The sequence below is a fragment of the Drosophila obscura genome, unplaced genomic scaffold (genome assembly GCF_018151105.1).
Source record: "Drosophila obscura isolate BZ-5 IFL unplaced genomic scaffold, ASM1815110v1 contig_150, whole genome shotgun sequence".
In the NCBI taxonomy this organism is placed as follows: domain Eukaryota; kingdom Metazoa; phylum Arthropoda; class Insecta; order Diptera; family Drosophilidae; genus Drosophila; species Drosophila obscura.
Window position 1 is genome coordinate 1,311,574 of NW_024542736.1, and position 21,493 is coordinate 1,333,066.

General features: G+C 44.0%; 1 protein-coding gene across 2 annotated transcripts; it reads left to right on the forward strand.

Moving 5' to 3' along the window:
• The first annotated feature begins 467 nt into the window (after window positions 1-467).
• Window positions 468-21,468, forward strand: LOC111074896 (3-hydroxy-3-methylglutaryl-coenzyme A reductase). Of its 2 annotated transcripts, none has more exons than XM_022367916.2 (6): window positions 468-1,190; window positions 17,287-17,768; window positions 18,155-18,242; window positions 18,315-18,890; window positions 18,965-20,566; window positions 20,651-21,468. In XM_022367916.2, the coding sequence occupies exons 2-6, from the start codon at window positions 17,345-17,347 to the stop codon at window positions 20,721-20,723; spliced, it is 2,763 nt and encodes a 920-aa protein (XP_022223608.2). In that variant the 5' UTR covers window positions 468-1,190; window positions 17,287-17,344; the 3' UTR covers window positions 20,724-21,468. The 2 variants fall into 2 exon arrangements, with proteins under 2 accessions (XP_022223608.2, XP_022223693.2); XM_022368001.2 differs by lacking the exon at window positions 468-1,190 and adding an exon at window positions 17,075-17,093.
• Window positions 21,469-21,493: the final 25 nt, after the last annotated feature.

Consider the following 21,493-nt stretch of genomic DNA (forward strand, 5'->3'; position numbering starts at 1 on the left):
AATATCAACAAAAAAATAATTAATTATTTGAGCTCAACAGCTATTTTTGGCCCCAATTGCTTTTGTTGTGATAAGTGTGACCGCGCATGTATCGATCTAATATACCCTTCAAGCCCTCAAAAATATACCGCAAATATTCGGTATATTGTTAAATGTTCATGTAATGTAAAATGTAAAAATACACACAATTTGTAGGGCGCCACTGTGAACACGTCTGATCAAAAACAGCGATAATAGTGACAAATAAAATTTTTCCAACGGGAAATATGGGTTATTTTCAAATAACCACAGTTTCAAATGTAGCCAAATTCGTTACAGATTTTGATTTTTTTTTCCCACATTGATACGCCAAAAATGAGCTGTGGTATATTTTGAAAACAAGAAGGTATGCTTCGGTATATTTCTGGGGGTCAGATGGTATGCTTTATTGATGAATCCGCGTTCACACTGCTCTTGTGTTTTGATAATGATAACATATGATTTTTGTTCGCGGCAGACACTGCACTTGTCCCTTCCCGATATAGTTATAATTGTGGGCCAAAAGAAAAACACGCAGCAGATAGTTCAAGTGCAGCCATCCAAACAGTTGGTCAATGAAAAGTCAGTGCTAATCGCGACGCCCCGCCATCCCCCCGCTCTTATTCATTGATCTATTTCCGAGCTGAAAGAAGTACGTACGCGTCGCAGAAACAACAACAAAGAGCCCGTGACCGTCGCGGCGTAACAATTTTTTATATAAACAAAATAGGAATCGAAATCACATTTGCACACACCTGTGAACCACACAAAAGCCAACGAAAGTGCCACAATTGGTTGTGTTATATAAATGTAATCCGTAAATTACCAATATCGAACCCCCAATTATGTTGATTTGTTTCCGAAAAGTGCACAAGATAAGCAGAACTACTACCACTACGACAACTACTAGCACTCGGTGCCATTAACATAGTTCTATTCTGAGAATCCGACAACGCGTGCAAAGAAGAGTAGCCAAAAAATACAAATACAAAAAAAAAAAAACTAGTTGTTGCCAACCGGGAGTACGCTCTTCCGCCGCCACTCTTCCAACCAGTTTCTTTGGGGGCTCATCCTTCTTCAACTTCATTTGCATTTCCTTTGTGGATTACCGCGGCGTGTGTGTGTGTGCGCACGGACCAGTCCCTGAGAGCAGACGTCATCCAGAAAGCAAGGTTAGTTCTATTTTCGATATCTTTCCCAACTAAAGTAGCTCCAAACAGAATCAACCAACCACAGCAGCCTCCCTCCCGCTCGACTTTCTCTCCCGGTTCGTCTCGTCTCGTCTGATTGGCAATTATATTTGTAATTTCCCTATTGGGGCGAACGGAACTTTGGCTGCTCCTCCGTTGCAGAGGCCACTATTTGGTTAGTTATGCAATTGGGTTGATTGGTGTTTCCACACACAATCTTATCAACGTCTGGCGATGCGGCGGCGGCGTCTATCACAAGTTCTGGCCCATGCATCAGGCCCCGAACATATGTTGGACAACTTTCTCCGGTCCCCTCTATTGGGACGCTATTTCCCCCCACCACACCAATCAATGTGCATTTCCTCTATGTAATCCCACTTGAGGAGGCACTTGAGTTCTTCTACTATTACGAAATTGAACGAGTGGGCGCCGCCTCTGAGCCTCTGGGCCTGTGGGTGGTGGTGCCGCCATGTCCATTGCCAGAGGCGGCATCCTGTTGCGTTGTCAACTTTTCTCATTTCCTTCTGCCTGCTGCTGTCGATGCTGTTGGTAGAAAGTCACTTGATTTCCTTGGCCTGTGTGTTCCCCGTTTCCCTAGTTTCCAGTTCCCAGTTCCCTGTTCGCAGTTCCCAGTTCCCAGTAGGATGCCAAAATTAAATTTGCGACATCTGGCAGAGACATACAGAGACAGCAACGAGGACGATGACGATGACGAGTACAGGCACTGACACGCACAGAAAAAAAAACTGGCTGAACGGCCTGCACCGATATTACAGTTATGTGAAGAGCGGCAATTTATCCAAAATCCAAAATAAATTCCGAATAAACATTGGCGGATGACGACTTCGCTATAAAAAGCAAAAGTGAAAAATACCTTGAAGTCCGCGACCGGCACAACAACAACAAGTAAAGCAAGAAAGGATATTCGAGCACCGATGCTAAGATGCCCTTACATATTGCTTTTATTTTACTGATCTGCTCTGTTACTTATCTTTTACCGAATGGCACAAACATCTGCTCAAAGCCGTTATGCCGCTGTCTGTCCAGGGTATTTGGCAGCGGCTCTGTCAAGTGCATTGGCGCTTCCTACTTTTTGTTGTTGCTGTTGTTGGTGTTTCTGGTGTTTCGTGTGGCAAGCCAACTAGAAATATTATTCAATTACAAGCCAATCCAGTTGCCTTGCCCCGCGGGTGGTGGCCGCCTCAATTCGTTCGTTATTGTAAATTGCGAAAGAGTTTTTTTCCTTTTCTTTCATTTTATTTTGTATGCATAAAAGCGAAAAGCGGCAGAAAAGAGATGGCTGCAACCAGGCTGTGCTCGGCTTTGGCTGCGCTGCTCAGATCTCCCTCCCTCTTGCTCGCACCATTTACATTGGATCCGAATATTCGAATTTGAGTTCGAGTTCGAATTCCATTGGCGGCGATTTCATAATTCCTCTGCTCTCCACCCGTTTCTGCCCCCGAACCGTTTCGACCCGACTCCTATTTTGTTGTTTTCTTTTTTTTCCAATTTTGTTTTTTAAACAAATTTAGTTTCGAGCGCGCGCTTCTGCTTTTGGCTTTTTTTATTGCTTTTGTGGCCAGCAAGAGCTTGGGCAACAGCAGCAACAACAACAACAACAACAACAATAGGCAGACAACCGACCGACCAAAAAAAAAGTGGCTTAAATGTTGGTAACTTTCTCCGCCACCTGCGGGCCGCCGCCGCACAACTTACGCGCGTTTTCAGCCGCGCACGCAGCCGCCTCTCTAGCTGTTGCCAACTTTGTGTCTCTTTTACTCCTCTTTCTCTTGCTTGTGCTTTGGGGCTTCGGCAAAAGGGTATATTAATTAAAAGGTAAGGTAACCACCTCTCCAGCCACAAGCATCGCAGTCTGCTTTACCTTAGTATCAATATTCCCCCTGGGATCGTATCCGTATTCCCTCTCTCTGTCTTTTCCTGTTATGCTTCAGCCTCTCCGTTTTACTCCTAAGCCAAGTCATGTATGTGTGCGGCGTGTGTGTGTTTGATTGCGCGATTAGCAAAAAACGCGCGCGCAACTTTACCACCGCATGCAAAACGCGTGCGCGATTTCCAGGCTGTTTGCTGCAATTTCATCACCATCAAAGCGAAAAAAGCATAATTGTTGTTATTTTCAAGTAAATTGCGCTGTTAAATTGTTCAGCGATGAGTCGACACTTGGGTGGAAGTGTGGCATTTCAAAGAAAACCCCCAAGGGAGGGTAGGGCTTTTGGGGGAGAATTGAGAGCGGCAGGCAGCTGCTCATGGCGCAATCGATTTGATTCAAACAATGCGGAGGTGGATCACCTTCAAGCCAGCCTTACAATAGCCGCCCGCAAAGCCTTGCATTGATATGCTTCCGCTGGTGGCTCCCATGAAGGCCTAGCCTAGGCCTGACTTTACCATAAAAATGGGCCAAATCAGTCGAAACCTGTGCAGAGCTGGAGGAGGAGGAGGCTTCACTTTAGATTCACTTTGTAATGCAAATATGTGTGCTCGAAACAAATGCAAACGCAAACACAAACACAATTCTGGGCCATAAACATATCAATGTTTATGGTTATTGGACCCGCCATCTGTCCCCGTACCCCCCATCCCCATCCCCAGCAACAGCAAACGTTTTGCATAACTCCTTGATTTTTGTTGCCGTTGTTGCTGTTGTTGTTGTTGTTGTAAAATGAGGTCAACACTCAAGTGGAGGACAGAAGAAGACATCGGAAAAGTGTTGCTGCTGGAGGTAGCTATCATCCGAAGAAGTAGAAAAACCTGTCAATATTTTCATGTTCAGGGTTCACAAAGTACATAAAAAAAACAAAAACCACCGTTGCAATTGCAACTGGGTTTCAAGTTGCAGCCCCCCTCCCTCCGACCCACATCTTGATATTCGGTTTTTCGCCTTTCTTGGCCTCTCAACCCCAAGTCCAGACGCCAGTCCCCAGTCCCCAGTCCCCAGTCTCAGTCCCAGTAAAACTCGATTTGGTACGCGGGCACGTAAAACCCGACCGAGCCAGGCAATTGGCACTCAAAAATCGTAGTTGACCGCCTTGAATGCTGATGACTCTTAATGGTTAGCCAGCCAGCCAGCAGGCAGCAGACTGCAACGACGCAACAGTACCTGTCCAACAGTCTCCTCTATCCCCACACACTAAGCAGAAACCAAATCCAATGCGTAACTAAAGAAAAAATGCATTAAATGTGGAACTGTGAATGGAAGAACTTTGTATACCCTGAGGTCTTCTTTTTATGGAGTTAATTTTTAATTAAAGTTTAAAACGCAAAATACAAATCGCTTTCGAGTCGAAAATCAATGTGCCCCGTGTCATGTGGCACATAAAAAAAACTCCTACAATCCAGCTGAAAACTACAATAAAAAAAAGGTCTGTTGATATATTTCTGAGCAAACCAATTATTTCCATTGGTAAATATATGATTTGATGGTAGATACCTTCTTTTATGTTGAATTTCACACCTGTCCTCACCTCTCACCTCTTGAACTGTGAGAATTATAGTCGTACAGATGGATGTATCGGGGGAAAAGGTAAATCAAATAAGACTTACCCCATTTGCGGATGCACAAATCCCTTACCGAAATCATGATACCCCTGCCGCTTGGCAGGGCATACAAAAATGCGTTCGCCTTTGGGTTTCGTATTGGTTTATGGCATAATCAAGTTGCACCAGCGCCAAGTTCGGGGCGGATGCATGTGCATGTGGCAGCCAGGTTGTCTATGTCACATGGCTGCCCGCTGTTGCTGTTGCTGCTGTTGCTGCTGCTGCTGTGGTGTGTGTGTTTTTGTTATTGCTGCCACCCATGGCTGATGTTGTTGGCCCAAGTTGTATATTTACGCTGGTCAAACAAACGACAACAGAGACAACAGATGACAACGATGCAGTCGAGGGGTGTAAATATTTAACCAATGCAGAAGCTAGTACCAGGCTACGGTCTACCACATGCATAATTTTATTATCCAAAGGGGATACTTCCTTCTCTCTCTGTCGCACGTTCTATGCTCATCGCGATGTTTGTTTGCCCAACTCTCAGCAGCGATAGATATATCATCCAAAAGGTCTCGCAAATATTGCACAAACGGACGGCTGTGGGGCTGTGTTTAATCTACACTCGTTTCGTTGTTTGTTGGTTCGTGTCTGGAAGTCCCAAAGACAGCCTCAAAGCCACACACAATATGCCTCCAAGGAATGGAATATCGATGGACAAAGACCCATTTGGATTGACCCTCACACTGGCTATATAATCAAACTTCAAAGTCAGTCTGGCACATTTATTGGCCATGTTTTTGCAGCGATACTCGCACGAGAAGAGCAACAAATATTTGTGCAATTTATTTTGTGCGGCTTTGATTTAATTAATTTTTCACAAGGCATGAGGAATGGGATGTGTGTGTGTGTGTGGCACAGGAAGAGCAGCAGCGACAACGGATATAACATCCAGATAAGCCTGTAATTACATGACATCGGGGGGTGAAGTAGAAGTGGTGCTGGGTGGTCTTGTAGCTTAACTCGATTTAAAATGGTTCATCATTTAGAATTTATATGTGAAGTTTAAGGTAATTTGCATACGAGCTTGTGGCATAAATATTCACGTTCTTCTAGGCAGAATTAAACAGGTTATACAACCATTTTTATAGAATTATATAATTAATCTATTGTGAAAACGATAGTCTTTGCTTGATTTTGGGTAGCAAAAGGTAAAAGGTTCCGTTATCTGTGTCGCGTGTCATGCGGCAGCAGTCCACACATTTTGTGTTGCTTGGACCATTAGATCAAGGTCCTAATGGAATCACTTACATAAATATGTAAAATGAAAATGTTTTGGATCGAATTATAATTATCAACAGTTATAAATGTGCTTACTTTATGGGAGTGGATATTGACACGTTCTGTCCATAGCACATGAGTCGCATTACATGTAAATTTATTTATCACGATTGCTATTCATACGTTTTTATATATTTTAAGGGTATTTTGGATAGAGGAAAAACCGCTTGGGGTTCTCTTTCTTTGTGTACTTTATTCTCTTTATTTTGGTCTGCCTTCTACCTCCCATCTTTTATTTTGTGTGTAAAGTCTATGCAAAAATATTTATCTATAGATTTATCTACATATGTATGTATCTCTATGAATTATCTGCAGACTCTCTATAAGATTCCCCATCTGCCGATTCTCACGCTACATCCAAAGCGATGATCTATTTCCATTTCCTGGGAAATGCTCTCCATTCACCAATGTGATCTATTATACATATAGGAATATATAGTGGACCTATAAATCTCTTATCGTAGATCCCCCCACATGACTCATCTTTCAATCGAAAGCGTGTCAAAAGTATTCGCACACTTATAGCAATGAAATCTATGAGAAATCAACGATTTGTTTATGGTACGGCCGTGTACATACGATTTACGATTTTAATTCAACGAATTCAACGAATGCTGTCCAAAGTTCACTTAAACAAATTTCAGGGCACGGGTAAAAATTCATCATCAAGAGAGAGATTTGCATTCGTGATAAGATTGATAAGTCTTCAATGAACCCGCATGGAAAGCCAGAACACCAGAAACAGCACACACAACCCACTCGCATGCGCGTCTCAAATTCAGTTTAAGCCAGGATATGAGGGTAGGCGCAAGCCCACCCCCTTCCAGCCATGTAACCGTGTAATATGACTGGTGATTGGAAATTGAAATTGCATCCGGCAAAACCCATACACGTACACGTACACATCAGAGAACCGGTGAACGATAAAAAAAATCCTTCTTTCCTTTTTTTTTTTATACAAATTTTTGCAACATTCCAACAAGCATCCTTTTTGCCACTTTATGAGCGTTTTAGGCTGCAGATGACAGCCCACATATGATGATGATAATTTCCCCCTTTTTGATGGGCCTCTAATGATGATGTGTGTGCATATTCATGAGGATAGCAGAGAGGGAGTGGAGTCAGTCAGTCTGTCTGCCTGCTGTGATTAGAATTGCCATGGCTTAGTCGTTCGTTTTATTTTTTTTTTTTTTTTTGTTGGCTAACCGAGCATGAAGGCAGGCAGATTTATTTAGCTTCGACACAGAAACTGATGCCTGATGGGCATCGCATGCTGGCGGGCCAATCCCCAAGGCATCTGCCATGCGTCTCTTTAACACACACAACACGAAAACCTTGGCCAAAAACATAAGCAGTGGCAGTGGCGGCATTTCAATTATAGTTTATTTAATAATGGCTTTGATTGCTTAATTTGTTAACAAAGGTTGATTTTATATATGTACATATTTTCGAGTCGCATTCAGCCAGCATTCATGTTAATGGGCAATTAACCGCTGACTGCACGGCGGGGGCTACAGACTACACCAATTAGCTGCGCCTCCGTCTGCACGCCTGCCTGTCTGTCTCGGTCTCTACCCTGGAAGCTACTACTACAGTTTAAAGCCACTAAATAATAATTTATAATGTATGCAATAGACGCAAATACAGATACAGGAACAGCTACAGCAGAAGGCACAACACAATGAACGTGCCGGAACGAGCCAACCAAAAAAAGTTCATTAACAAAATAAAACGAAGGAAATACCTTAATAAAACCGAAATTAAAATGCTCTAATTTTGAATTTGGGATCTGACACGAGTTGAGCAGCAGTGTGCATTGTTGTGCACACGACATGAATTTTGTTTTTGCATTCGTGGGCATTCTCTTTGGTAATTTTCGGTTCTGTATCGGTTCACGAAGAATCAATCTCAGAGTAATGGAAGTAATTGGTAGCAAAAGACATTGTTCAACAGATTCCCACTGAAACTTATAAAAACGAGTGCCACAGGAAGTTTACAATTATGCAATTAATTTATGATTAAATTACGAAAATCCTCGATTTATATTGCTTAAATAAATACTTATGTTAAATGCAGTTTACTTCTGGGCGGGCTTAACATTTCAGAGTAGTTTTTGTACTTAATTCGGAGTATGCTTTGAAGTATTCCTGTCTTTTCCCTTTTTAAATTTCTATTACCAGAGATAAACTTCTATCTGAAATTGAACATTTTATGGCCCTGCGCAGAGAGTTTCTCCATCGCATACTCTACTTAAAACCTAGTTCATGATTTCTCATGGCACACAAAGCGCTCGTTTTTTTAGCTTAAAACCGAAAATACCCCGAAAAAAATATACGTAAACTTTCTATTTCATTGCGTACGGGTTCCGGTTTTCGTCTTTGGATGGCAGGCAGCCAAGCGATCTTTGGTCAAAGTGAATCAATGAATATGATCCACGAGTATTTGGGTCAATGTCAAGCACACGCTTCGAAGAGAAGGATGACGACGATGATGATGATGATGATGGTGATATTGCGATGCTGAAGCACCTGATTAACATATATGAGAGATGTGTACACACTTAATGGCAGTAAGAGCAAAGAGAGAGAGAGAGAGAGGGAGGAATAGGGAGTGTCTTGCGACCTACCCTCATCCCTTGACTGCTCGAAACTTTGATTCGGTTTTAATTTCAAATCCCTTTAGAGGGCAAAACTTTTTACTTGTCTTACGTTTGGCAAAGAAAAAGCGAGGAAAACTCGAAGAAAAGCGCCTGTGAAAAAGCCTTTTGATGTGCCAGCCAGTCAGCCAGCCAGCCAGCCAGCAGTTTGTTGTGGCTTTAACTTTTGCTTCAAAACTGAACGAATTTTTTTGGTGCTGTGTGTTTTTTTTTTTTTTGGCTCTACCGCTCCGCTTTGACTGCATACAAATTAGCAGCAGGCATGGCTCGGCAGTCGCATTCGCATTTTTGGTAGAAAGTAAAACTGTTTCTTGTGTGTGTTTTTTTTGGTTGCCGTTTTCTGTGCGTCGTTGCTTCTTTTTTTGTTGTTGTTGGCTTTTTTTTTTATTAATTTATTTGATTGTGTGGCCCACACGACGACAACTTTTACTTTTTGTTTGTGGATCCAAACTTGTAAATTACACAAAAAAACAAAAATGGGGGAAAAATAATACTCGTACAAAATTGTTTCAGATTTGTTTCTTTCATTGGTGGCCAGGGGGAAAATCTTGTTAGCCTCTGCTTATCCGCCTAATGCCAGGCATTAATCTCTGTGGCAAGTGGTTGGCGACTTGACTTTGCTTTTAGCCAAAAAAATCCTGTTGAGGGGATGGTCAGATAAGAAATTGATTGGTAAAAGCGCAATTGACAGCAGATAAAAAAACATATCGAACTTCGATCTAGATTTATGGTACACCCAAAATTGTCAATATTGTTTATATCTGGCTTTGACCCTGTTTCATTCATATCTAATCGGATGCCAAAAAATTGGGGCCACTTTCTATGTGAACAATTACCCATCAATCCTGTCAAATCTCATCACTCTTCCGGCAAACCAAACGCTTGCAACATCAGAGTGCGGTGTGGTGTGCCCTCAATCCCACGGCAATTGCAATTACCCAGTCTAGGCCACAGTTTGGCCTGGCCTGGCCTGGCCTGTCTTCTCTCTGGCATGAGTCATGGATCGTAATCGTAATCAAGTTTCCCTCAAAGAAGTAGAACAAGTAAAGGCAAAAGAGTAATGAGTCATGAATCCATGGTAGGATCAAGATCTATCAGAAAATGGGGAACTACTTTATTAAGGAAAAAATACCATTGGAATGCAGTTCCCCCACTACTGCCTGAGCGGCAACTCTGTGGCTGTCGGATCCAACAGGCTAACAGGGAGATCCGTGGAGGTGTTTGCTCTCTACCAAGCGAACTTTTATAGTTTCTTAGCCAACAGCTTGAGACTGTTAAAAACAAGCAACAGATTCTTCCAAAATGCACAAAGCAATTCGTTCCCATAACGTTTACATAAGTCAACATCAAAACAACACATATCGAAGTGGATTGTTGTGTTCTACTGACGGATCGATCACATGTCTGTTGAATAAATTGGAATAATATGAAAAACATTTGCCCTTTTTGCAGTGGTGCACATTTTGTCGACTTCTAGAACAAGCAATTTATTCCGAAACTACTACGATGTTGTTCAGAGTTTTCGTGGAGAATCTCAAGACTCACAAAATGTATTATTAGAAATGGAAAACAGAAATACCAGCAGATAAATAGGAAGCAGAGGCACTGCCACTGCCACTTTATATTTCCCCCCCTGGTTAAAAATAATTTAATTTTTTATTGAAAAACACAAAAAAATACGAGGAAAAAACCCCCCCCCGCCCCCCCCCCCCCCACAATTTTTCCCCCGTTGGGGCGGCCCCCACGCGTAAAGAAAGCAAAAAAAATTCAGTAGTTTAACCGACTGCCTAGGAGATAAAAATAATGTAATTATTTATTGAGCATACACATAAATATTTCGGGAAGAAAACACAGCCAAGTGTGCCCCTTATATAAGCGATGTCTAATAAGGTAATCCATAAAATGTCGTCGGAGGAGGATGAGGAGGAGGAGAAGAGCAGAGGGCCCCAAAATATTAATTGGAAAAATTAATGCACGCACACGCCGGGTTCCGCAGGGAGGGATCTGATATTGATACTGCTCCTGCTGCCACTCCTCCTCTCCGATGTGTATTCCTCTTTTTTGGGGTAGAGACACACACACACAGATAATATATCTTTTGGCACACATTTTATGGCACATTTATCAAAATGTTTGTTGATTGTTTTTTGGCATTCCCATCTCAGGTACACATAGACCTGAGACCAAAACAAATCGTTGCACATATCCCACAATTTTTGGTTTATTGCAATCGAATTTTTCTTCCCACATTGTTCGGACTGGCTGCAGCTGGAGAGCAAATATTTAAACAAACAGAGGCAATTAAATTTAAATACTTGACGAAAAGAATATAAACAAAAGGCGTATCGTACGACATGGCATGGCTCTCTCTCTCTCTCTCTCTGTGGGGGGAAAGTACTGTATATACTGTATATAAACAGGCACGAAAAACTAATGTAAATCAAAGTCCAAAGCCAAAACCAAAACCAAAACCATTGCCATAATTCCATATAACGAATCAATCGAAACGAAAGCCAAAAATTCAATAACAAACAGCTATAAATTAGAGGCGTTAATTAGCAATACGTTTAGCATGGAGCCTTTTTTTTGCAGTCCATGCGCAACGGAAATTAATTTTGTTGGGATGGGGGGGAAATGTTTATTAAAATTCCATCCAATGATTGTGTATTTGTTAAAAGAACCTTCCAGAGTGGAGATAATACGATTAGAACAGCAAGGAAAACAGAAATGAATACAGACTAGGGATATTGAAGATATATTTTATTTTTTTTTAATTTGGGAGCAATTCAAATAGCAAAATAATAATAAAAAATAAAATATTAAAACAATTCTTATCAACGAAACGCGATTTCGTCCATGAATGTTCCTCGTTATGCACATGACATGTATTTGGTTGTTCTTGGGAATTCTTTTTTGCAGTTTCGCTTGTGCGTATCGAGTCGAAGAGCAAGGCAAGGATGTGCTAACCGCTTGCTTAAACAGAATGGGAAACAAGAAATTAATATAGCAGGATATATAGGGTTACTTATCAAATACTTTCCATCCGAGTAAATAACTTGTGAAGGAAGTCTTTTTCCGTAACATTTTTGGAGTCATATGTTCACACGATCTTGGTTTGTTTTGCATTATCTTTTAGCAGGGCATTGCTAAGTGTTTTTTGGTTGCTAATTGCCAGGCGAAATTTGTTGTGCCAAAACAATATAGAATTATGTGGAAAATTCCCAGCGGGGGGCCATAAATAAGGCGCGCGCTTTCAGCACCAAAGATTCCAGGAAACCCTCATACGAATACGTTCCGCTATTCCACCCACACCCCAAACAGAGACAGGCAGACTTGCAGAGTGAAACTCTTGGGTCTGACGCATCCCATGATGATCTTGTTCTCCCCCCGAGTTTCTCGGTAGCCTGACAATTACCCGCGCACTCAATGGGCATATTAATTGCCTGCCATCCGTTGGGATATTCCAAGAGGCAGTGCCGCCCAATGACTGTTTTAATTTTGGAAAATGTAAATGCTGAGCGCGTTTCAGCTTAAAATTTTCGCAGAATTCATATTTAAGGGCCGATCCACGACTCAACTGTGCAAATGGCAATTGGATATTCAATTGTGTGCCCTTTGGGGGCAATGCAGGACAGCCGAGCTGTGTTCCAATTATTCATAATTTCGCCATGTGAATAGAGCCAATGGGTATACAAAAATTCTTGTAGCACTGGGATAGTGGAACAGATAAATAAATACAATGACAGAAACAAAAACATTTTAGATCTTTCCAAAAATCTTACAATGCTCTTTTATCCCTATGACTATTTAAACTGATATTTGCATATATGTATATTATGGCTTTTTTCTGGAACTATTTATCTGCAATATATGTACAGGGTATACTGGGTACTGGGTATATTTACTCTTTTGAAAATTAATTCGCTTGTATACTGCTCCTGGAATAGCCCGTGTACTACATAAAAGTATATTCCCCAACTATTTGAATAGTTATTCCACTTCCAAAAACCGCAATAACCCTCTCAACCCACAGCAGCAGCAGGCAGGCAGCATCAGCCATAAGGTTGAGGTCGTCGCCAACATCCGTTCTGTCGAGAGTGCTTTCAAATGTAAACGAAAACAACTACAACACCAACAAAATCATGCAAAACAATGCAGCAACAGCAAAACTCACACGGACAGACCTACAAAAATACGCAGAACGTTTGTTGCCAAATAGAAAAGGTCTTGCCTGCCCGCCGCTGCCGTCCTTGCCCCAGCAGCGGCAGCAGCATCCAATCGTTTGAGAGACATCCTCCAGAATTGTTTTTCCCTCTATTTTCTCCAGTTTTTCAGTTCTCTATTCGAACCGGAGGCTATATTTAAGCATTTCGCCATTCAGCAGCCATTCAGAATTTACCCGGCGCCCTCGTTAATTGTTGTTCTAGAGATTGCTGTTTTGTGGCTGTGGCTATGGCTGGTGCAAAGACCGAAACGAAACGAAACGAAACCACGACCAAAAATAAACAATTTGAATAAAAATGAAACATTTCTGTATAATTTGTTCGGTGGTTCGGTGTTTGCTGTTCTACACCGGATTTGGCAATTCCCATTTACATTTCACACTCGTTCGTGCACTTTTCTTCCATTTTAAAAACCAAACTTCATCATGGCAATTGGGGATGGGGTTGGGATTGGGGTTCCCATTCTTCACACCCAGCTTGATGGACTTTTAATAACAACAATTGGTTGTTTCTCCCTAGAGCTAGGTTCTATTGCAAATTTAGTAGCGGGCAGAGAGTCTTCCGACTAGTCAGCAGTTCAATTACATTCAATGATGATGCTATGCGAATTAGTGGCAGGAAATTGAAGAAAATTGGACAGGAAAGAAACCAGAAACGATCAATGAAAGCTCACAGAGAAGCAGAAGTCAATAAACCCTCGCATGTACCTTCTCTTTCATACGTCGAATGACATCGTGACGAAAAATAAAGCGAAATATTTTACAATTTACAAGATATATTATCACTAATCGAATTTGTATTTTCTGCTTTCTATTGAGATTAAAATCAATCGGATATACTAAGTAACTCCCTTCGCTTCACACCTGCGTTTTCTCTATATCGATCAATACCTCTTCTTCTTTCCCAGTGTGGCTTAGCAGTAAAGGGTTGGCTTTCATTTACTTAAAAAGAGCGCACCACCTCTCTCACTCCACATGTAGCTCTCTACCGAGGAGACTCATACTAGTTAAAGTACCCACTGGCCAACACACTTTCGCTTACAGTATTTTTAATTTTTTTCATAGATATTCCCATCTATATAAACTGAATATCGGGTGGGTATCTGTACTGTCAAAAGTTTCGACTGTTTTTATTTAACTGAACTAAAAACTATCTGTCTGTCGGCTGGAGCCAACATCATTACGCAAATGTGGGAATGCTAATGGAACTTGTGGTACGAGTATCGCAATGAAATGATAATGAGGTAACTCCCAGTCATGTTTTTAAATTGAAAAACTTCTTATAAATTTCTTTTAGTAATCATCTATAAATTGTAAATATTCCCAGTCGTTAACTGCCGTTGTTCCTCTACTGTTCATCAGTATAAGTCTTTGGTCAAACAAACACAATAATGGGGTTTTTTCTTTTGGGGAACTTCAACTTAAGTTCTCTTTATTTAACAAATCAGTGACTGAAATACCCAACTCCCAAAATGTGTCAAACATTGGACGTTACTTGGAGTATTTGCACATTTGATGCCCAGTTTGGTGTACGTGCTTTTTCACAAGTTTTTGCTTTTGACGTAGGCAAGTGCAAAGTATTTGGAACCATTCTAGGAATCTAAATCTGAACAATCCCCTGCCAAAAACAGATTTTGAGAATAGACAAGGCAACAAAATAAGTAAGATCCAAGGATGAATCCCACATTACGTATTCTATTCGGAGTGCCACGGGCACACACACACACACACACACACACACACACACATTCATTCATTTACATGATCTTGATCTACTCTTTCAGCCCTGGCCTTTGGGCAGTGCAACCCCCCGGTGCGGCACGGCTGCTGCTGCTGGTTGGTTTTTTCGCCATAAAAAGCTTTACCAAAAATAGCATCAACAATTGCCAGCCAGGCTCTCATATGCGGGGCCTTTTATTTCAGCCACAGAGAGCAAAGAAACATCATTTCTGTTTGAGTTTGAGTTTCTGTTTTTTTATGTTTTGTATATTAAAAAAGGCATTTGTTTATGCCTCGGGCACTTTTTACGATGACCGACCCCACAGTTCCTGGCACTGCCTGCCTGGCTGCCCCTTGAGGGTGCAAGATCCATTTCTATGACTATAAAAAAAAAAACTATATGTCTGTGAAAGTTTTTGGGGCCAAAGTTGTAACAGTTCCGAAGTGAGAATTCCCCAGAGATGTAATTGCTTTTTCTGTCTAATGAAAGTTCTGGCTGTGTGCACTTGGAAGCAAAAAATGCAAAGGGGGAGGGGGTTCAACAAATGATACGAGTATACTAATGATGTTGTTTTGGAGTTTGGATTTCTAGAATTAATTTAAGTTAGAGTTAACTTTGGCTTTGTTTTGGGTTAAATTGCTTTCTAATTGCAATTTTAAAGGCAGTTTGTACTTGATGGCATCAAACGTGTAATTTGGCAGGGCTTGGATTAATATTCGTTGGGGTTTCACTGCTTTTATTAGAGATAAAACATGGCTTTTGTTTTTGCATTCGTTCAAACGCGATTCGGTCCCAGTCTCGAGTCGAGCAGCAGCAGCAATAGGGAAATGAAAAGAATAACGGAGACACGACACACGATGGGCCTTCGGATACGCGCATAGTCGGGTTTTTTGTTCACTGGAAACAAAAATCTTTTAAGCCAACATATTAATAAAGTTCAGGAACTGTTTAGCCCCCCAAAAATTAAAAGGTAAGGGGGAGCTCTTTAAAAATAAATCCCATTTCCAATTGAATTCGAATTTCCATTGAATTATCCAGTACATCAGTCTCTAGTGGATTCTTCTCTTAAGAGGCGCTCTCTCAAGCACGCCAAGTACTCCAAAAGGACGCCTCTTCAGTCTCTAGAGTGCTGAGGTATTGTTTATGGCCCAAAAGGCTTCGGATTACACAATCTAAAGCCGTAGCCAAAGCCATTGCCTGCCACTCGTAAATCCCATACAACACTCTCTGGAAGCCGAGCCAGAGCCAAGCCAAGCCAAGCCGAGCCCCAAATGGCATCTGCCAAAGTGGCATTTGATTTATTTAACATTTTTTTGTGTGTGTTTCTCCGCTTGAAAACATTGTTTATGGCTGCAAGATAGGCACCCCCAGATACATATGTATATGAGGAATATGCGCCGGCGCATACAGCTACAGAGATCTGGACAGACTTTGAATATTTATGGGGCATTGCCTAACGGCGGGCCAGGACAATTGCGTATGCTGGGCACGTGGTGGGCGAGAGGGGCGAGATCGTTCAGCCACGCCAACTGATGGCTTAATTAAACCAGAGCGAAACGAAACGACACGAAGCGGCGGTATGCGGAACTTGGTCTGGAGCCAGCGGCTTAAGCCATCAATCATGGATTCCCCTTAACACCTGACTGGGAATGGGTATAAAATGGCGTAGGGAGAGGCGTACAGAGGCGTTGCACGCTCAAGGACGACATACGATAAAATCCGCTTAGTGTAAATAACAAGTTTCTTTTTTTTGTTGCTGTGTAAATACCCTTTCTTATAGCGAAAGGTACATCATATCCTACAGAAAGGGACCAAAAGCAAAGAAGAACTGGAAACCAGTTATGATTTATGGGGTATTTATACATGGCAATGGCTATATCTTATTCGTTACAGAAAGTAACATCTCCGATTCCTGTATCCTTTTGTCTGTCTTTCTGTTTCTAGGGAAGTTCCATAGATCTATCTATTCCACTTCCCACTACAGGCTTGAAGCCTGAAAAGAGCGGGTTTTGTGCCTTCAATTTCAGACCCAATAATAATTTTTATAGAAAATTTATTATTTGTTTTTGAAATTATGGGTACGAAGCAGCCAAAATATCTAGAAATGTGGCACTGTGCCACATTTTACTCCCGGTAAAATTCTCTAAAGTTTGCTGGTAAAAAGGAAACCCTCCCTTATGGTTAGGGTATTCCGCATCTGGAGCCTCGTTTTTTTCTTTCTGGTTTCAGTGCAAGCCGCTTAGAGGTCGTAATTATCGCCTGAGCTTCAGCCTCAACCTCAGCCTGTGCCAGGTCCTGTGCCTCATTCTGTGTGTGTGTGTGTGTGTGTGTGTGTGTGTGCCTGGGGCCGCCTTTGAAAGTGTCAACAAGCAAATCGATACGTTTCAGTTGTTTTAGTTAATTCCTTTGCCCTTCCCTGGGCATCCTTCCCAGCAGCCGCTGCTGATGCTGGTAGCACACACACACACACACACACACAAAAGTTGACTGGCCTCCTACTGCCCCTACTGCTGCCGTCGTGCAACGTCCTTGTGGCGGTGGCGGCTCTCGAACATATTGTAGTTAAATAATGTGGAAAAACTCGATACTGACAGGCGGATTTCCCATCCGTTTTTTCTCTCTTTCTTTCTATTTTATTCAACAGCCTGCCAGGATTGGCCCGATCTGGACGAGATTTGGATAGAGGTTCCGCTTCGCCCACAATGATTGGACGTTTGTTTCGCGCCCATGGCGAGTTCTGTGCCTCGCATCCCTGGGAGGTGATTGTCGCCCTGCTGACCATCACGGCCTGCATGCTGACGGTGGACAAGAACAACACGTTGGACACGAGCAGCGGCCTGGGCACAGCCACCGCCACGGCAGCGGGTCCGGCTGCTGCGGCCGCAACTGCTGCTTCGGGTGCAGCCGCACCAGGCACAGCCATACCCATGGATATGCCAGCCACTGCATCGGCCACATCGAGCCGACACAGGCCCTGCCATGGCTGGAGTCAGTCCTGTGATGGTCTCGAGGCGGAATACAATGCCGCCGATGTCATTCTGATGACTGTGGTGCGCTGTACGGCGGTGCTTTATTGCTATTATCAGTTCTGCAGCCTCCATCGCATGGGCTCCAAATATGTGTTGGGTGAGTAGCTCCCAGAGATAGAGACAGAGAGAGAGCAAAGATTACATCACTTTCAACGTCTTGGGTTCCGCTTTGGGACATGGCACGTGTGTTGACCAAAGTGATTAGAATGTTACCGTGCCGTCTCTGCCTGACTGCCTGCCTGAGTGCCTGCCTGCCTGTGGCCATTCATTGTTTGCCTAAAACTATTTATGCGGCCCCCAAAAAAAAAGCCGGCTATATGGAATGTTTGGCCAATGTTTTAGTGAGGCAGGCAGGCGGGTGGGGCACAGGTAGCACAGGTAGCACACTCCCCTGGCATTTCTCATGTGCCCTCTAAACGATTCGACCTCCGCTACGAACTCTAACTTATTGAATGTGTGTGTGTGCTGGGTTCCCTTTTACAGGCATTGCTGGTCTCTTTACGGTCTTCTCCAGCTTCATTTTCACCACGGCCATCATCAAGTTTCTGGGCAGCGATATATCCGATCTGAAGTGAGTAAAACCTCGCGCGTACAATCCTCTAAGGGTATGTGATATAAATCCTTCTGTTTTGCGCTCTTTCAGGGATGCTCTGTTCTTCCTGCTGCTGGTCATCGATCTGTCCAACTCGGGGCGACTGGCCCAGCTGGCACTGTCCGGGAACAACCAAGCGGAGGTCACACAGAATATTGCCCGAGGGCTGGAGCTGCTGGGACCGGCCATCTCGCTGGACACCATTGTGGAGGCGCTGCTGGTGGGCGTGGGCACGCTCTCTGGCGTGCAGCGACTGGAGGTGCTCTGCATGTTCGCGGTGCTCTCGGTGCTGGTCAACTATGTCGTCTTTATGACCTTCTATCCGGCCTGCCTGTCGCTGATCTTTGATCTGTCACGCTCGGGCGTGGACATGTCCGTGGTGCGGGAGAAGGCCAAGGGTTCGCTGCTGCTGAAATCCCTCACCGAGGAGGAACAAAAGGCGAATCCGGTGCTGCAGCGGGTCAAGCTGATCATGACCACGGGCCTGATGATCGTACACATCTACAGTCGCGTTGTCTTCTCCAGCAGCGACTACGATGCGGTGGACAAGACGCTCTCGCCCACGCTCAATCTGAATGTGAGCAACAATCGCACGGAATCCGGCGAGATTACGGACATAATCATCAAGTAAGTCTACCCTACTAAGAGATCCATGTCCAGAGTCAGAGTTCTAATGATTCCCCCTCTCACCTGCGCGCTAGGTGGCTGACCATGAGTGCCGATCACATAGTCATTTCCATTGTTCTGATCGCTTTGGTCATCAAATTCATTTGCTTCGACAATCGTGACCCATTGCCGGATCAGCTGCGTCCCGCCAGCACAGTGGAGACCCAAACAACGCCCATGGAGTCAGCAGCAGCAGCAGTTGCTCCACTGCCCGTGCGTGCGCCCCTCTTCACCATCGAGGAGCAGAGCTCGGCCAATGCATCGACACAAACAGATCTGCTGCCCCAGACACGCAAGCGACTGGCGTCACATGCCAGCCAGAGGCCGGCGCGTCCTGTGCAGGAATGCCTGGAGATATTGAACTCCAGCGAGGAGGGCAATGGGCCCAGTGCCCTCAGCGACGAGGAGATCATTGCCATGATACAGGCTGGCGGACAGGCCGCTGTCAACTGCCCGCTCTACAAGATCGAATCGGTGCTGGATGACCTCGAGCGGGGAGTGCGCATTCGTCGCAGGATAATAGCGGCCCGTGCCAAGCTGCCCGTCGAGCGGCTGGATATGCTGCCGTATCAGCACTTTGACTACCGCCGGGTCCTGAATGCCTGCTGCGAGAATGTGCTGGGCTACGTGCCCATACCCGTGGGCTACGCGGGTCCTTTGATACTCGATGGCGAGAGCTACTACGTGCCAATGGCCACCACAGAGGGCGCCCTGGTGGCCTCCACCAATCGCGGCTGCAAGGCTCTGTCCGTGACTGGGGTGCGCTCCGTCGTCGAGGATGTGGGCATGACCCGGGCGCCGTGCGTGCGCTTCCCCAGCGTGGCCCGGGCGTCGGAGGCCAAGCTGTGGATCGAGGATGAGGTCAATTATAAGGTGATCAAGCTGGAATTCGATTCGACGTCTCGGTTTGGTCGCCTCAAGGACTGTCACATTGCCATGGATGGCCCGCAGCTGTACATCCGCTTTGTGGCGCTCACTGGCGATGCCATGGGCATGAACATGGTCTCCAAGGGGGCGGAGATGGCGCTGCGTCGCATCAAGCGACAGTTTCCGGACATGCAGATCATCTCGCTGAGCGGCAACTTCTGCTGCGACAAGAAGCCGGCGGCCATCAACTGGATCAAGGGTCGGGGCAAGCGTGTGGTCACCGAGTGCACCATTTCGGCGGCCACCCTGCGCTCTGTGCTGAAGACGGACGCCAAGACACTCGTGGAGTGCAACAAACTGAAGAATATGGGCGGCAGTGCGATGGCCGGCACCATTGGTGGCAATAATGCGCATGCCGCCAATATGGTAACCGCCGTCTTCTTGGCCACCGGCCAGGATCCCGCCCAGAATGTTACCTCCAGCAACTGCTCCACCGCGATGGAGTGCTGGGTGGAGAACAACGAGCATCTGTATATCACCTGCACCATGCCATCGCTGGAGGTGGGCACTGTGGGCGGCGGCACGGGGCTGCCGGGACAAAGTGCCTGCCTGGAGATGCTCGGTGTGCGCGGCGCACATCCCACACATCCCGGTGACAATGCCAAGAAGCTGGCGCAGATTGTCTGCGCCACTGTGATGGCCGGGGAACTGAGTCTGATGGCCGCTCTGGTCAACAGCGATCTAGTCAAGAGTCACATGAGGCATAATCGGTAAAGAAAAATATTTAAAAATTATATTTTGTTCCAATTTCTAAACTTGTGTGTGTGTGTGTGTATGTGTTCTCCTCTTTGCAGATCCTCCATTGCCGTGAGCAGCGCGAATAATCCATTGAACGTGACCGTTTCCAGTTGCAGCACAATCAGCTAAGATTGGGTTCAGGACGGGCGACACGCCCCACTCCTCGCCTCTCCTTGTACATTTCTCTTTAGGTGTTATTACAAAACAAAAAAATATGGTTAAATGTTTCCACATTGATGATGATTAATAACCAACCAGCACATACATTGGCCAGGCCAAGAAAGCCGCAGCAGCAGCTACAGCAGCTGCAGCAGGGAAGTCTGAAGAGTCTTCGCGTCTCCTCTCCGTGTGCGCTCTTCGTTGTTATAGCTACTACTATATCTCTACTTCCATTTAGATTGTATAATTCATCATAACGATAATAATATTTTTCTACCTATTATAAATGAAAGAAAAGCAGAAAGCAGCCAGCAGCCAGCAAATATCAAAGACAATTATAATAATAAGATGCGTAACGACAAAGGCCAGAATAGTTGGTATGCAGTGGAAGTTTCTTAACTTTGAGAGCGTACAAATGTAAAATCTGGAGCCCGAAGACGTTTCGCATCTTACTATTTATATTGTCTTTGGGCAAATGTAGTTCTGCAGAGATCAGATCGTACTCCAGACAATGCGATTGTCTTTGAATAAAAGCAAAAAGCGTATTCCTTAAGCGAATAATTAGTAAATAGGGTTTTTGAATAGTGGACTAAATCAAACAGAAACAAAACAAAAAACAAAACGAAAATTTAATTAGAGCAAATGTTATGAATCGTTTTCTTCTACTCTCCTTTTCTCTCGGTTTTAACAAATTTTTTAAACGAAACAAAACAAAGCAGAAACGAAATCGTAAATCGTAA

Bases quoted from the DNA above. Each gene is read 5' to 3' on its own strand.
- LOC111074896 (XM_022367916.2), top strand. From the start codon at position 17,345: ATGATTGGACGTTTGTTTCGCGCCCATGGCGAGTTCTGTGCCTCGCAT. The intron at 18,243-18,314 runs GTGAGTAAAACC...GCGCTCTTTCAG, and splicing joins AGCGATATATCCGATCTGAA to GGATGCTCTGTTCTTCCTGC. The intron at 18,891-18,964 runs GTAAGTCTACCC...CCTGCGCGCTAG, and splicing joins ATTACGGACATAATCATCAA to GTGGCTGACCATGAGTGCCG.